This window comes from Apis cerana, linkage group LG3 (genome assembly GCF_029169275.1).
Source record: "Apis cerana isolate GH-2021 linkage group LG3, AcerK_1.0, whole genome shotgun sequence".
NCBI lineage: Eukaryota > Metazoa > Arthropoda > Insecta > Hymenoptera > Apidae > Apis > Apis cerana.
This window is the reverse complement of record NC_083854.1, coordinates 2,437,483-2,454,046: the sequence shown is the minus strand read 5'-3', so window position 1 is coordinate 2,454,046 and position 16,564 is coordinate 2,437,483. Positions and strand designations below refer to the sequence as shown.

Genomic DNA, 16,564 nt, shown 5'->3' with positions numbered 1-16,564 from the left:
CCCAAGAACTGCTAAACAATTCTTAGCAAATTCATTTACAAAATATTGAAATTAATAATATAATAAACATAAGAACAAAAAGATAAAAAAAATAATGTTTAATAAAGAAACAAAAAATTGATGCGTTAAAAAACACTTGTTGAAAAATTTATTAAACAGAAACTAATTTTTCCATCATTAATTTGAAAGATTATAAATAAGTATACATTCGCTTATATATAACTCAAAATTTCTGATTTATTTATAAACAAAAAACAATTATCGCTAGAGTCCTATAAATGAATTTATAAATTGCGCACTTCCAATTTGGCAGTATGACACGATATCCTTACATTCGCTCTCATAACGATTCAAAATATCGTCTCGCGAAATGATTTTCTCTAAAAATCGTAATTCTTTTTTTAATTGCAGCGACGTAACATCAACGAACCCATTACGCGTATTATATATACCATATATAATATCAACCAGTTAAATTGATCGAAAGATCAAAAAACATAAAGGCACGATTTTTATTTTCTACTTGAACATTTAACATATGAAAAACCTATCGTCGGCTCGATAAAATGATCAGCTGCTGCTTTCGTTATTGCCAACCCACTAAAAATACGTCTAGCTTCTAGCTTTGGATGTTCTCAACTCTGAGTCAATTGTAGGAACTTCTTATCTAATTTTAACGTGAAACACTGTCCACTAAGACCGAATCTTGAGAGAGAGAGAGAGAGAGAAATGTGTGTGCACGGCCTTGACGATTGTGAAATTTGGACCGAGCCAATCTCACCACATTTACGTGAAATTTTACCGATTCAACCGATTCACTTGCCGTATACAGTTGCATAATTTAATCGTGACATCACCAGAAATCCCGCTCCTCACTCTCGACGATCAACCGCCAAATGTTCGCGAGATTTTCTGCTCGAGTTTCGTACACGACATTTGCGAACATTCGCTCGTATTTATCGATCCATTCATTCATGCAATTGTATTTCACGACTTGGACAGAGTTAGAGTTTTTGCAAAAATTGACGAGAAACAAAACACTCTTTAATACATATCTCTAAGATATTTATAAGACGAGAGATTTCAAAATAACTTTTATTCTCTTAACTTGTATGAGCGACACGAGGCTTCGAATTTTATTATTAAATGTTTACGCGTTTATACAAATTTAAATGTACAATAATGTTCAGAGTCATAATGATTTGATTTTGTATAAATATTTACTTATTATACAAATAGAATTATATATGTTACTTTAAATAAGTTTATTTCTTTCTTTGATTAACTATATTGTTGTATCTATATTAAAGCAAATATGATTAATTAGTATTTTTAATTTTTATGCGAACCAAGGTAATATAGTTTACAATTCAGAATTCTTCGGCTATGTTTCAATTCTAATTCTAGCTTTAAAAAAATTTTTTAAACGATGAAAATAAAAAATTATTAAACGATGAGGATTCTCTAAAAATCGCGACAGTTCAAAAATGGGTCGTGCGTAAGAACGACGAGAAGAGGTTTCGTAGAACTCGACCACGGTGAACCGAAAATAATCGCACATGCTATCGTGCAATTTACAATCGTATCTGGATCTTTTTTTAAAAAAAAATAAAATGATATCACGGTTAAATCCCGGAGAATACGACATAAGGATCATACTTGGATTCGAAATTTCGAAATTGTGCTCGCTGTAATCGAATATCACCAAGAAAAGCAAGAAAGTAATAATAACAAACATAATAGAATTGAAATTTATTTTTCTTGACGCGAGTAAAAGGAGACACGCCGTCTGATCTTAAACGACTGTTACCACTTATCGCATTCCCATCTCGTGGCACGGTTATTCCACTTTCTAAACGAAGGCTAAACGATATTTCAACATCTGCGCCTCTTTCTCGTCTCCCTCGTTGCAACGATTCGTTGTATTTTTGACAATGATGGGGCGAAGCCTCGACTCGTGCCATCTGTTTCTGTTTGAGCGGAAAAACGGTATTTAAAAAGGAAAAAAAGAATTAGACACGTGGAATCATGCTCGTAAAAAAGTGAATTACGAATCAAGAACAAGAACTTGGCCTACTTAATGAACATCGATTTGTTTTTGAATGTATTTATGTATAAATTTAAATGTATTTTTTAATTTTTTACAAATTAAAAGTTAAAAAGTGAAAAAAATAAAATTTTTCTTCAAATGTTAAGGTACTTTTGATTTGATCGAATTGTCACTATATTTATTTATTCTTAGTTTTTATAATAATACTATAAAAAGTTAATACTTTTAGCGTTTATATTATTTTAGTAATTTTAATTATGATAATTCGATGAAATCTTTTTATTAATCACATTGATTTTTCAAATATTTTCCATATTTTTAAAAAAATATTTAATTCAATAATTTACGCAAATAAATAAAAGCTTCGTTTCTTAATCTTAATTAATAGTATATCCTTCGTGTTATTTTCGAAAAATTGTATTCTTCGTGTTTCTTTTTTTATTCTTCCAATTATATTCTCCTGTTGTTAAAATAATTTGCGATTACAAAATAAATATAGAAAAATCATTCCTAATATATTTAATTCTTCGTCTCATATTAATAAAATTTTTCCTCTAGATAATCAAAATCTGTTTCTTTATCAAATCAAAATGAAATCTAAAGCATTAAAGGAGTAGGATTATTTCGTGTAACTTTTTTAAAAAAATTAATTATTTTTTTTCATCAATTAAGGGAAAAATCACTCGTTTAAATTTATCCTTATCGACTTACAAATTTCCTTTTACGACGAAATCTAAAAGCCTGACGACACGATTCCACTTGTCTAATAGGCGATATAAGAGAAGACACGTTAGATGTTGTTCACACTTGGAGGTTATTACTTATAAGTGACAGTAATACCGTCTCATTTCCTGGCTGCTCCACTTTGCACGAGCAACGAGATCAGTAGCCTCGACACCATATGACCGATTTACCAAAGTCGATTTAATGGAACGTTACTTTTGTCTCGAGAAATTTATGGACGAAGATTGATAAAAAAAAAATGTAAAATAAAATGTTGGTTAAAATACTTCGCGCTGTTGTGTATTGGGTTTATTTAATAGTCGGCCAACTGGGCCGAATCTATTCTGATGAATGTGACGAATGTTCACTGTTGCGTGCTGAAGGAAATGTAATCTCTATATCCACGTATATTTTACAAGCTTCGATGAACATCAATTTATAATATCGTCAATTTGGCAATCGATGATACTTCTACGTCATTTTTAATTCTTTACTGATGACATTTATAAATCTTTAAATGATTCCTGGTGCATGCAAAATAATTTTCATATTTGCAACTGTGTATATAATTTATAATAACTAGGATTTTTATTTTATATTTTTTTTATATTATTAAAAAATTTATTCGATCTTAATAATAAATTCCATTTATAAATTTTTAATTTATCTAATATCTAATTTTTTATATTCACTTAATAATAGAACTTTCGTGTCAAAAGACAGCATTGGCGAATGTGTTAACCTCACAACGATCGAGAACAAGTGGAAATTTTCTGTCCACTGCAGAGAAATTTTATTTCACAAAACTCTTTAAAATTAAACTTTGTGAATCTCGATTTTTTTTATTTGCTTAGAATTACTAGGATGTCCTTATGTTATTTCTTTATATATATATATATATATATCGCATAGAATATTTCTTTACATACCGTTTAATTACATTGTAAAATAACTAGATATATCCTAGTGATATTTTCACTTTTGTAGTGTATTTCGTTTTAAACGAATATTGACCTTGAAATAACAGATTTATAATATAGTTTATTTGTTTTTAATAAAAAAAAATGAGTTTTTAAAAAAACTGCAATAACATCCGTTGAACTTGTAAAATTCGAGAATAATTTTGACATTTATAAATATTATTTACATAATGAGATATTCATTATTTATAATGGATTTATGTTACAATGACAGAACGAAAGAGAAATGCAAATGCTGTTTACAAATGGCACAGTGGTTAATAATTTTTTTATCAATCTATTCCATTTTGCTACTTCTTAATTATGCGCTTGATAATGAATATATGTGAGATGTAAATACAGATTTTTATCATGAATTATTCTTCTGACCATGTAAACATGTTTCATAGACGTTAGAACAAGAAAGATTTATGTCTAGAAAAGTTTCATGGAGTATTTATACACATGTTTACTTCTCGAATTGATCTTATGAAATGATTAAAAGAAATAAAGCAATAAAATTTTTTATATATTTTTCTTATATATTCCATCTTATATTATTTATATAAAATATTATAAATATATATATATTATTTAAATATATCTAATTTTACTATTTACATATTAAAAGTGCATATTTGTGGTTTTATTTTTAAAAAAATACGAGCATTTTACAAATAATTTGGTATAAAAAACAATCAATTCTGTGTAATTATATTGATCTTGTAATATGTAAAAATGTAATTTATCACGTAATAAAACTAAAATTTATTAATAAATAAATATAGTATCATAATAAAAATTAATAAATATAATAAATGATATCATAATAAAACATCGATTACAACATTGATTTATTCTTAATCTTATAAAAAAAATCACTATTATTAAAAGTTGCAAAATTTAGTATTAGAGTTGGCAAAAAAACATTGGAAAAAAAAATGCCTAGTTTTATGATGAATCGAAATGATTTTATAATGAACTTTTATTCTATTTATAATAGTAGTTTCTAATTAATTTTTAAAATTACAACTTTTTTATATTCAAATAAGTTGCCCCTCTATACATAAGTAACTCATTTCCATGTAAGGTAAAGAAAATTGAAAAACTAATTTTATGATAATGACGAAGACGACACTGTTTTTTGAATCAACTTTAAACTTAACTAAGAAAAGCATATCTTCGCGGAATATGGTATAAATTATTATTAACTCTCTTAATGGTTGACACATTTTTTGATAGCATACGTTTGATGTGCATTTAGTATGTTCTTTCAACTATAAGTTAAAAGAGTTAAAATAAATAAGTGCTAAATAAAAGGTTAGAATGAATGAAACATAACTCTTTTCCTCGAGCTTTGTCGCATTTCTTCTCGAATATCTCATCTGACAAATCATAATAAATAACTCATAAATGATAATTTAAGGTCAACGATGTCTTAACGACTTTATTAGTCCTCTTCCCGTAATTATAACTCGTTCATTAATCATGATAGTGACCTCGGTTCCAGGGTGAAACTATTGATTTCGTTATTACATGCTATTGCATCCATACTTTGAATGATTTTACGCGAGAATTAATTATTTATTCCCTGAAACTATTTTAGTGAAAAAATTTAACAAAATTATATTACTAAATCGAGAAAATAATGATAATTATATTCTCAAAGAAAATATGTCGTTTTCAAACTCCATTATTCTTGATAGAATATTTATTGAATTGATATTTAAATTTATGTTTAAATTTTTTTAACGTTAAATAAACTATAATTAAAAATAAAAATAAATGTGATCTATTTTTCATAAACTGTAATTATTAAAATATGGGATATCCTATTTTATATATTCAAATAAATTTAAAACTAATGTTAAATTTATTTACAATAAATATATAACTATAAATAAATAAAAATAGATATATATATATAACATATATCTTTCATAAGTTATATGAATAGAATTTTACTATATGAATTTGTAAAAATGTTAAATTGTTAAAAATTGTAAAAATTTTCTATTATGCAAATCTTAATCATATACAATAGAGTACAAGAAACTACAATTGAGAATGAAGTACAAGCATTGTGATATAGTAATATAGAACAACAAATACTGCCCTATTCACTTTTATACGCGAGATGCCGACGTAACGAGTCGTTTTCATTAAACTGTTAATTCAAACAACAATGTATGCAGTCGTTAGCCTTAATTATGATTAAAGAGATGTTGCTAATGCACCATGTACTTACTATACTTGAAATAATTCTCGAATAATAATTTATTCGAATTCTGGCATATCTTCGAATGTACGTACCTTTCAAAGATATTATTTGGCTACTTCGAAGACTAGACTACGACTAACAAATATTTATAGAACATGATGATAATTTTTATACGAGGAACTTATTACATATGCATTACAATAATACAACACAATAATTTTTTTCAAAATATATACAAATACTTTGAAAGTTAATTTGTTAAAATTTCTAATAATTTGATTTTTTTTAGGTTAGAATACTGTTTCTCAATATTTGTAAATTAACAAGATTTATTATTAATCTTTTCGCTGCCAAAAATGAGATATCAGATCTATGATAAAATGATTATACGATAATATAGGTATTTTGCTATGATATGATGAAATATTTCACAACAAGTTGTGTTTATTGCACAACTTTATCCCTTTTTGACAAAATTGTAACATTTCGTTCTACTATGTCGCAAATTAAATTTATCAAATTTAGAATAAAATCATTTTATCAATTTATTACATTTATATTTTATAATGTGATATCTTTTCCACGACTATTTTAATAAATTAGTTTTATAGATTTATAAAATCTATAATTTATAAAAATATTACAACGTACGATACCAATACAATTAATCGAAAATTTATAATGAATAATTGATTTTATAAAATATTTTGTCACCTGTAAAAGAAACTTAGAGATGATAAAAAAAATTATTTTATATTTTTTATCTTTATTTTGTATGAAATGATTTAATGAATAATGAATATAATATTTATAAAAAAAAATAAAAATATAATTTTTTTCTGTCATCTATTGTTTGTATAAATTACACACACTGTTTTGCGATGCAAAATATCTCATTCTTGGTAGCCATATACATTTTTTCATTTTTTTATAAATTTTTTTATCTATATTATATTTAATTATATGCATCTTATTGTTCTTACATAAAAAAATATATAATTTAATTTAAAATATTGAAACATTATTCATATTGAAATCATATTGAATCAATTATTAACGAAGTATTATTAATAAATTCTATGTTCAATATTATCGACATTATATATTATATGATATCAATATTCAATAATATTAAAACATAGACATTATTTTTATAAAAATATTATTATTTATTAATGATATTAATTAATTTTAATAATTAATTATATTAATTAATTTTAATTTATTAATAATTCGAAAAGTTTTTATTGAAGAAATATCGATATATTAAATCAAAAAATCAAAAAACATTGAAATTATGTTCACACAAAATTGACAAAATAGAAATTAGAAAAAAATAAATTAATTAAAACGTGCCAATTGATACTTTATATGCTCTTTATATGCTCTTTATATTCAACAACAAATTAATATTTACCAATAAATGTAATCTCAACGATTAATTTTTTTATTAAATTTTTCCGCAAGTAATTATATATTATCTTTTGAACATACAAATATATGTATTCAACAATGAAATATTAAATATATATATACATATATTATATATATATATATATATATATATATATATACATATATTATATATAAATTTCGAAAATAATGCTATTCTTACTATAATAATAACATAAAAATCAAAATAATATAATAAAATATCAAAATAATATAATATATAAAATCTCAAGTGAATTAATTAACATTTATAAAAATTATGAAACATTCAATACGAAGATATATTGTAAAAGAATCCTAAATATATTCGAATCATTGGTTTATTAATATTACGTTATATTAATATTTAATTGATATATTTTTTGCTTTCATAATATCTCTAAGATGGTAAATTAATTTTCGTATGACATTTATATTAATAATATTCCATTTATAATATTTTAGTAATTTTCTATTTTAATGACATTTTATTATTTATCTTAATCTCTATTGTTATCTTTAATTATTTAATCTTGTGCACATTTCAATCGAAAAATAAATGTTCAATCGAATTAATGTTTAGGTTATATGTTTGTTATCTATCTTAAATGTACTACAGTAACATTACAACATTATCTTCGAAATAAATTTAAGATATGTATTTTTATTGTTTAACATTTCTATAGAAAGAGAATAATTTATCATATGTTATCATACATATAATTATTAGTCGGTTCAAAAGATGTATTCTATCCATGCATTATTTATAGAAACTTCTAAGATTTCTAACTTACAGTTCAGTAGAACGTCACAGCTTCTTAATCCGATCGGCCTTCTAGGTATACAATAGCAAGCAAACTTTGAAATATTCTGGATATAAAACACAGTTTCGTTTTCATTCTTATTATATTTTTATATATCATTAAAGTTCGTTTGTTTCACTGAGCCGTTAATATAAAAAAATTTATTATTAGTTAAAACATCATTCAAAGTCATGAAATCACTGAATCACAAATATCGAATATCATCTGCTTATACATATCCTCCCTTCCCTATGTGTTACTGTTTACTTAATAAGGTCAAAGTTAATGTCTACATATATTCGAATATATTATATATAGTTAGACAGTATATATATAAATATTTCTCTTTTACGTTAGAGAAGAGTCAACAAATTTGACAATTTGATGATCACCCACAACGAAAACTTCACGCGCCGTTTTTAAATGTTACGCGATAAAGAACACGGAATATAACTTTCGATACACGTCGTATTGAGTTTCGAACAGAAACACAAAGCGACACTCCCGATCTCTGGCGGTATTTGTTAGAATTTTTTTCTTTTTCTCTTCAGAAAGCAGTGAATAGATACAGTGATTAAAAAAATATTTGTACATTATTATATATATCAAAAAATTTATAATTAATTATATTCGAGTATATTATATTTTATATTATTTAATAGTACTTTTATAAGTTTACAAAAATTTGATATTGTTAAAATTTTATAAAAAAATATTTCATCAAAAAGTAAGGGTAATATTTACAAATACTTTTTATAATCATTATACATATGTACATACATGTTTATATAATATTAGATAAATATCTGTTAATTATTAGATTTAATATTTTATCCTATTCAGTAAAAGTAATTTTAATATTGCATTTTAACATAGTTTGCAATTTTTGATTACAGATTTATGAGAATAAAAGCCGAAAGGAAATCGAATTATCGATTGCTGCAAAGTTACGTTACGTTACAGATGCAAATACAAGAAATTTACATCAAAACTTTCATCAAGACCAAGCAAACTGAATTACAGAATTCAATAATACTTAAGAAAATAGAAGAACAACAAGAAATAAGATAGCATTTTAAGGTTTTGATCAAAAAAATCTTCTTCATCATGTTACCAAAACTATTGATTCTAGATTCTTACAAAATCAAAAGATAGTGAAAGTGGAATCAAAAGATAATAAAATAAGATAATAAATATCTTAAGTCATATTCTTAATGCATATTGAAATCATATAATGCAGAATTGAATTATACAGATATAAAAGTGAAATAACGGATAAATTCATTCGTGAATAAATATTTCTTTAATATAGGAGAAATTAATACATAAAAAGAATTAATATGTATAAATATAACAAAAATAATCAAAAATGGTGACGTAAAAGCTAAATGAAACGAAGAACACTAATGAAGAATCGGGCGAAAAAGTGAAACGAAGGTAGTTGAAAACGATGGAAATAAACCTCGAAGTTTCGAACTACACTAGTTACTACAATGCTAGTCAATTATCGAAAAATTTATCGATCGAAGAGAATACGAGAGAACCACTTGAGTGTAAACAAGAAATCAATTCGAGCGGTCTCTTCGATTTCATTATTTATGGTATACTAGTAAATTTGATCGGAATTTTTGGAATATTTGGCAACGCAATTTCGATGATCATTCTTTCGAGGCCGCAAATGAAATCATCGATTAATTATTTGCTAATTGGTCTAGCCAGGTGTGACACTATGTTAATTATCATTTCGGTAAGTAATATTATAATATTAATAAATGTATTTAAAAAATTAATATATTAATATATTAATAGATTAATTAATAAAAAAAATAAAATAAACATGTTCGAAGAAAAATTGCTAACAGTTGATTTTGAAAAGTTTTTAAAAATTTATACAGGCATTATGTTCTAGAGAAAGTAGTTTAAAAGGGTTGCTAAAATAGAAATAATATACAAATATATGAATTCCATCGTCCATGAATTTATTTATTAACTATCATTTATATATTCTCTCAGAATTTTTGTTAATTTATTGTTTTATTAAAGATATAAGCTAAATGTAGAAATGTAAAGAAATTCAAATAGAAATATCATTAACACATCATAACAGTGTAAAATTTCAATTTCAATACATTTTGATATTCAATAAATTTTTCATTGTATTTTTCATTATATATTTTTGATTTTGATAAAAATATTTATTTTTATTATCACGCAAAAATCTTTTATAATTTCAAAATTAATATCAAAATCTCTTAAGTATTCAAATAATTAGTTTTTGACTTCACTTTTAAATATGGTTCATTTTTAATGCAATTTGTACATACAAAAATAAAGGAATTTTTCTCCAATTAAATCAGAATATTTTTATTATTTGAGAAAAAATCTTAATTACTTGAAGAGAATTTTTTTTTATTCTACTTTCAACTGTTTTCATTATTCCGCTTGAAGAATGAGCGGAAACAAATAAAATAAGTGAAAAAAAGATTATGACATTTTCAGATATTGATTTATGGCTTAATCGCAATTTACACATACACTGGCCTGCTGTTCGACTATAGGTTCATCGTCTACCCGAAGATAGTCCGATTCTTATATCCATTATCATGTATGGCACATATAGCAACGGTATATTTGACTCTGACTGTGACACTTGAGAGGTATATCGCAGTATGTCACCCCTTACAAGCTAGATCTTTTTGTACATATGGACGAGCTCGATTAGCTGTGGCGATTATTTTGATATTCTCCTTTTTTTATAATTTACCAAAGTAAGTAATTTTGATATTCATTAGATCGAAATTTGAATTCTGTTAATATATTCTGTTAATATATTTATAATAAATAATTTCTTTTTTCTACAGATTTTGGGAAGTAGAGTATTACACAGAAACTCACTGGAAATACAACGTTACTGTATATTGCGTGTATCCAGCTGATTTAAGAAGCAACAATTTATATGTCACACTTTACGTCCATTGGATGTATTTTTTTATTTGTTACCTTTTTCCTTTCCTTGCTTTAGTGATCTTCAATGTAGCTATTTATCGAAGGGTAAGTAAAATAACCTTTTTCTTGTATCATCTAAAATTTAAAAATGCACAAAACTTCGATATCGAATACTTTCATATTAATAGAATCATGTAAATTGAATATTTTAAAAAAAAATTCTTTTAACTGTTATCATAAAGTTCTCTAAGATTTTTATTCAGTATATTGTATATTTTATTTTCTTCGTGAATATTATATTTGAAAACAAACACTTTAAAAAAGACGAATTAATTCTTTTATTAACAAATTTAATAAAATATGAAATGTGTTTTAACAAGAGATACGATTTTTTTTATAAAATATTTTTATAATACCATCGAAAATATTGTCTTTGCAATTTAATTTCAAAAATCAAAAAAATTTTTTTGTTTAATTATATACATATACATATATATTTCATCATTCTATTATTTGATAAATGAATTCGAAATACAATAATATTTTGTATTGATAAAAATATTAATTAATTTGACATTATTAAATAAGCAAAGTTACATTTTAATGCGAAATTTAAATCCAGCACCACTTATTTAAATTATTTTACTCAGATATTATATTCAAGTACCAGGTAAAAAGTAAAAACTATAATATGAATGCATCATTACAACATATTACCATAAAGACAAAAAAAAGAAAAAAGTAAATTTATGAATACATAGATAATTTAAGAATATATGCTTTAGAATGGAACGATGAATATATGTTTTATTATGGTCAATTTATCTTCTTCTTTTTTTTAAATTTATTCATTCAAAACCTCATGAAAGCAAATACGCTTTATTTTATTACGGTTAAAACAACTTTTTATATAATTTATGCAATGATGCACATGATGCAATTTGTGCATCATTGCAATCATTTCTTTAAGAACATGAATATACTAATTTCAAGAAGTGTTAACGAAAAAATAAATAATAAATTTTTTTATTAAAAAAAATAATAAATCGAATAAATAAATTTTCACATAACTTTGTACAATTTCTTTCATAAAAAATTGTCTTAATAATATCACAAAAAATGATTTCTCGAAATTTTTGGTATCACAAATTATATTTCTACTTATGTTTTTCTTTTTATTCGTTAATATAAATGAAATGAAAAAAGAATTTATTTTATCGAGATTTTGGAAAAATATATTATAAATTCGAAGAAGATTCAAAACTTTGGAATAAGTAATAAAATAAATGATAAAATTTCTACATATTACATCAAGTTATATATATTATCTACTTTTGAAATTAGTTAATGAGCTAAACAAAGAAAGTAAATATTTTTTAATAAATGAAAAATTTATATTTTTCTAAAATTTTGTCATCATCTTTATTCTTATATTTCTTTATTATATATATTATTTTATTATTTTAATTATAGATTTAAATTTAATGTCTTTTTAATATTTTTTTTAATGTTTTTTTTTTACTGCTTTTTTTACTGCTTCCATATTTTTAAACAGTAGTATTATGTCTTTAAATTTTTGTGATTTATCACTATAATATTTTTTAAAAAAATTTTTATAATCAAATTTAAAATAGACAACAATAAAATAGAAAAAAATAATAAATGAAAAAATAACTTTACTTGTATTTTTTACCATTTAAAACTAAAAAAAAAGCATTATAAGAATCAAATAAAAATAATAATTTAAGAAATGCATAAAATTTAGATTATTCTTAATGAATTCAGCTTCATATTTTTGTATAAATCAATAAAGAGAAAGAAAACTGAAAAAATACAAAAATAATAACAAAGCTATTATGCTGTCTGATTCTATTTAAAGCTTGCATATTTTTTGCAAGTTTATTACATTCATTATAAAATAATATATAAATCATGCAACAATCTGAAAAAGTAAAAATATTCAGTCATTATTTCATTTAGAATAAACTTTAATTATTTCTTAATTTGTTTTTTCTTTTATATTTTTTTAATTTTTTTTATTTATATTTCTATTATAATTTCAATAAATGTATTTTACATTAAAAAATATTCATTTATGTTTTTTCAATACAATTTGTATAATTACAGAAAAATAGATTTTTTTTATATAATTTAGTTTTTGTATTTATTTCAATTCAAATAAAATTAAAATTTTATCATATTAAAAAAAATAATTAAAAATATTAATAAAAAATTTTGAATACTAATAATAAAATTATCATTTTTCAGGTGAGAAAAGCGAACAGAGATTTGCAACAGCTTTCACGACATCAGAGACGTGAAATTGGATTGGCAACGATGTTACTTTGTGTGGTGATTGTTTTCCTAATTTGCAACATTCTACCGCTCGCCTCAAATATTCACGAGACTTTTCTCAACGATCCGCCACTTTGGCTGGTACAGACAGGCAATCTTCTTGTGACAATTAATAGTAGTATCAATTTCATTATCTACGTGATCTTCGGTAGAAAATTCAAGAGGATATTTCTAAAGTTATTTTGCAGTTCAAAACTATTCGGACCTGGAAGAGATAGTCCAGAATTCCATTATGATGAATCAATCGTTACTAATATGACCAATATAGAATTAAGAAACTCTATCAGACATTATCATCTTAACAGATCGAGTATCAATAGAAATAACAATATTTCAAATGGTAGTACACGACAGAGTATCAAAATGTCGGGAAGACCTGCCAGTCCAGGACCTTGTATTTATTATCCTGCAAGAAGTCCTAGTCAGATGTCCAGAACATCGAATGCGCAAAATGGATGGAGTAAAAAAGATGTAGATTCTACGCTATAAAAAATTTTAAATAATTTAATTCCAATAAGTCGACCAGTTATTAATCAACAACAACGAATACTTCTTTATTAGGCAAAATAAATGAGGAAATTTTTTACAAATGAAAAAACCATTTAAATCGAAAACATTCGATTAAGTTTGAAAGTATAAATGTCTTTATCATCGATAAATATTAATATTCAAATAAAATCATCGAATAATTTTAAATTTATTTTTATATCCTATTAAATCTAATAATAATCCTATTAACTTAATATAAATTAGAAATATCTTAAAAGTAAATTCATAATTGATTAATGATTTGATTTGATTAAATTTTTGTTAGAATTGAATAATTATTGACATTATAAGTGCGATATATTTTATTATATTCATAAAATTGCTTCATAATGTATAAAAAATATTTGATCATTAAAATAAAAAATTATAATATGTAAAATTAATATGTTTAAAAGCATAATAAATATATTTAAAACGAAAATAAAATTTAAAAGATATAATTGTCGATATCAAAAAATATTTAGAAAAAAAATATTGTGATAATAAATCTAATATTAATTAGTGTGTGTTTATGTATCTATTACAAAACATATAAAACAAATGATTACCTTATGTAAAAATAAAATTATTTAATTAAAATAGACAATATAATCTTTGTGTAAAAAAAAATTTTTTTCTTTTTTCATTAAAACGCACAAAGATTTTAGAAAATACATTCATAAACTATATTATTTTGATATTTGGCGATAATGAAATTTTTCATTCACATATACTTGATGTATAAAGAACAAAATATATCTGTAATAATTATCTTTTTAAATAATCAAAAAAATATTAAAATATTGGAATTATAATTTTTTAATAAAATTTGAATACAAATATTATGCAAAATTTGTTTATTCATTTTTGAAATGATTAAAAATAATATTGTAAATAAATATTCAAATTCAATTTAAATAAAAGTTAATTCATTTTTATATTGAAAAATAATAAATGAAAAGATAAGTAAATATTTAAATCGTATAGAATGAATTCGAATGTTTCGAAATATTATTTATAATAAAATATTTATATGTGTGTGCGCGAGTGTCTGTTGTCTGTTTGAAATATCAAACACATAAAAATATTATATTTATTATAATCGCTTATTACTCTGAAATACTAAGGTATGTTATACTTATCAAAATTATACAAAATTAAATAATAAGTATTATTTATGTTTATTATTATAAGATATGTCTTATCTTTATATAAAATAAATACATTCTATACATTCTTCTTATTTGATATTTTTTTATTCAAAATATAATAAAATAAAAATATATATATATATGTTTTAATATATTTTTATTTTAAAAAGTATTTTTTATAAAAATTTTACGCCTTAGTAGTTTAGAATGTAATATAAATATGTACCTGAAATTATTTATTATAAGTAAATCTTTTAAATTCTTTTACATTCTTTCGAAATAAATTCTTCTATAAATTTCGTATAATTTTGTTAAATATATTTAACATATTTAAAAAAAAGAAGCATACTAGATATTAAATGTATATTTTGTTCCATTTCTTATAATTCACAAATAAGCATAAGCATAAATTTTTATAGTTAATAGAAAATATTACAAGTAATATATAAATATAGTAAATAAATTAAGTTTAATTTTCAATATATATTAAATAAAAATAAGTATAATTGATTTAATGATCATTTTTGATGATCATGTATTTAGATTGATTTAAATTGAAAACATAAAAATATTATGAAATAATGAAATTTTATTATTTTTAAAATATCTATACAAAAATATAAGATCAAATAGAGGGAAAAAAAACGCTCTCATAGTTATATGATAAAAATTAATATGAATCATATAAATATATATATTGTATTTTAATCCTAATCCTAAAATTTCGATTAATAAATAATTAAATTCAAAATTCTTGTGATTTCATATGTATATAATAAAAATAATCACAAATTCTACAAATTAATTATTAATTATATAATTTCTTCCCTAATGAATTTATTTATTTTATTTTTTTATAATGTACATCTATATTATAATTTTTATCTATAGATGTTCTAATTGGCTTTCACTAATTTAATATATTTTTTATATTATATTTTAATAATACCAATAATATCAATTACAATTATATATTATAAATTTACAAAAAGAAATTTATAAAAATAATAGAAATATATAATGAAATTAATTTTTATATTTACATATTTATTTAATTTATACATAGTATTTCAAATATTCAAGAACATATTAAATTTTTATATATTTTTTCACTGCTATTTAGCATGAAAAAATAATAATATACAATAGGACATTATTAATCATGAATAATCAATCATTATTAATCCATGAATAATGAATAATTTTTTATTCCTAATAAAAGTAATATAACACAAAAATTATTATTACATAATGTGTCTATACCATTTAATGTTGAAATCACTTTTCAGATACTTGCTTACTTTTTTTTGGTTTAAAATACAAATATAAACCTAAAGCAACTAATCCACCAATAGTTGTTAAAGCTACCTGTAAAAAAAGAAAATAATGAAATTAAG

The 16,564-nt window shown here is 22.6% G+C and overlaps 1 protein-coding gene and 1 long non-coding RNA gene across 4 annotated transcripts in view; one reads left to right on the top strand and one right to left on the bottom strand.

Annotated features, from left to right (window-relative positions):
* The window catches only part of LOC107997138 (FMRFamide receptor), a 29,348-nt gene extending 12,863 nt beyond the window's left edge, over nucleotides 1-16,485 (top strand). For both annotated transcript variants that reach the window (XM_062073386.1, XM_062073385.1), the window contains exons 2-5: nucleotides 9,084-9,934; nucleotides 10,687-10,955; nucleotides 11,049-11,238; nucleotides 13,402-16,485. In XM_062073386.1, coding sequence (XP_061929370.1) covers nucleotides 9,638-9,934; nucleotides 10,687-10,955; nucleotides 11,049-11,238; nucleotides 13,402-13,977 — 1,332 coding nt within the window. In that variant the 5' untranslated portion in view covers nucleotides 9,084-9,637 and the 3' untranslated portion in view covers nucleotides 13,978-16,485. The remainder of the gene's footprint in view (nucleotides 1-9,083; nucleotides 9,935-10,686; nucleotides 10,956-11,048; nucleotides 11,239-13,401) is intronic.
* Nucleotides 1,082-8,636, bottom strand: LOC133665880 (uncharacterized). Of its 2 annotated transcripts, none has more exons than XR_009829322.1 (2): nucleotides 8,179-8,636; nucleotides 1,082-1,970 (listed from the first exon to the last, which is right to left on the bottom strand). It is a non-coding gene; the product is annotated as an uncharacterized LOC133665880 (long non-coding RNA). The 2 variants fall into 2 exon arrangements; XR_009829321.1 differs by lacking the exon at nucleotides 8,179-8,636 and adding an exon at nucleotides 2,762-3,170.
* Nucleotides 16,486-16,564: the final 79 nt, after the last annotated feature.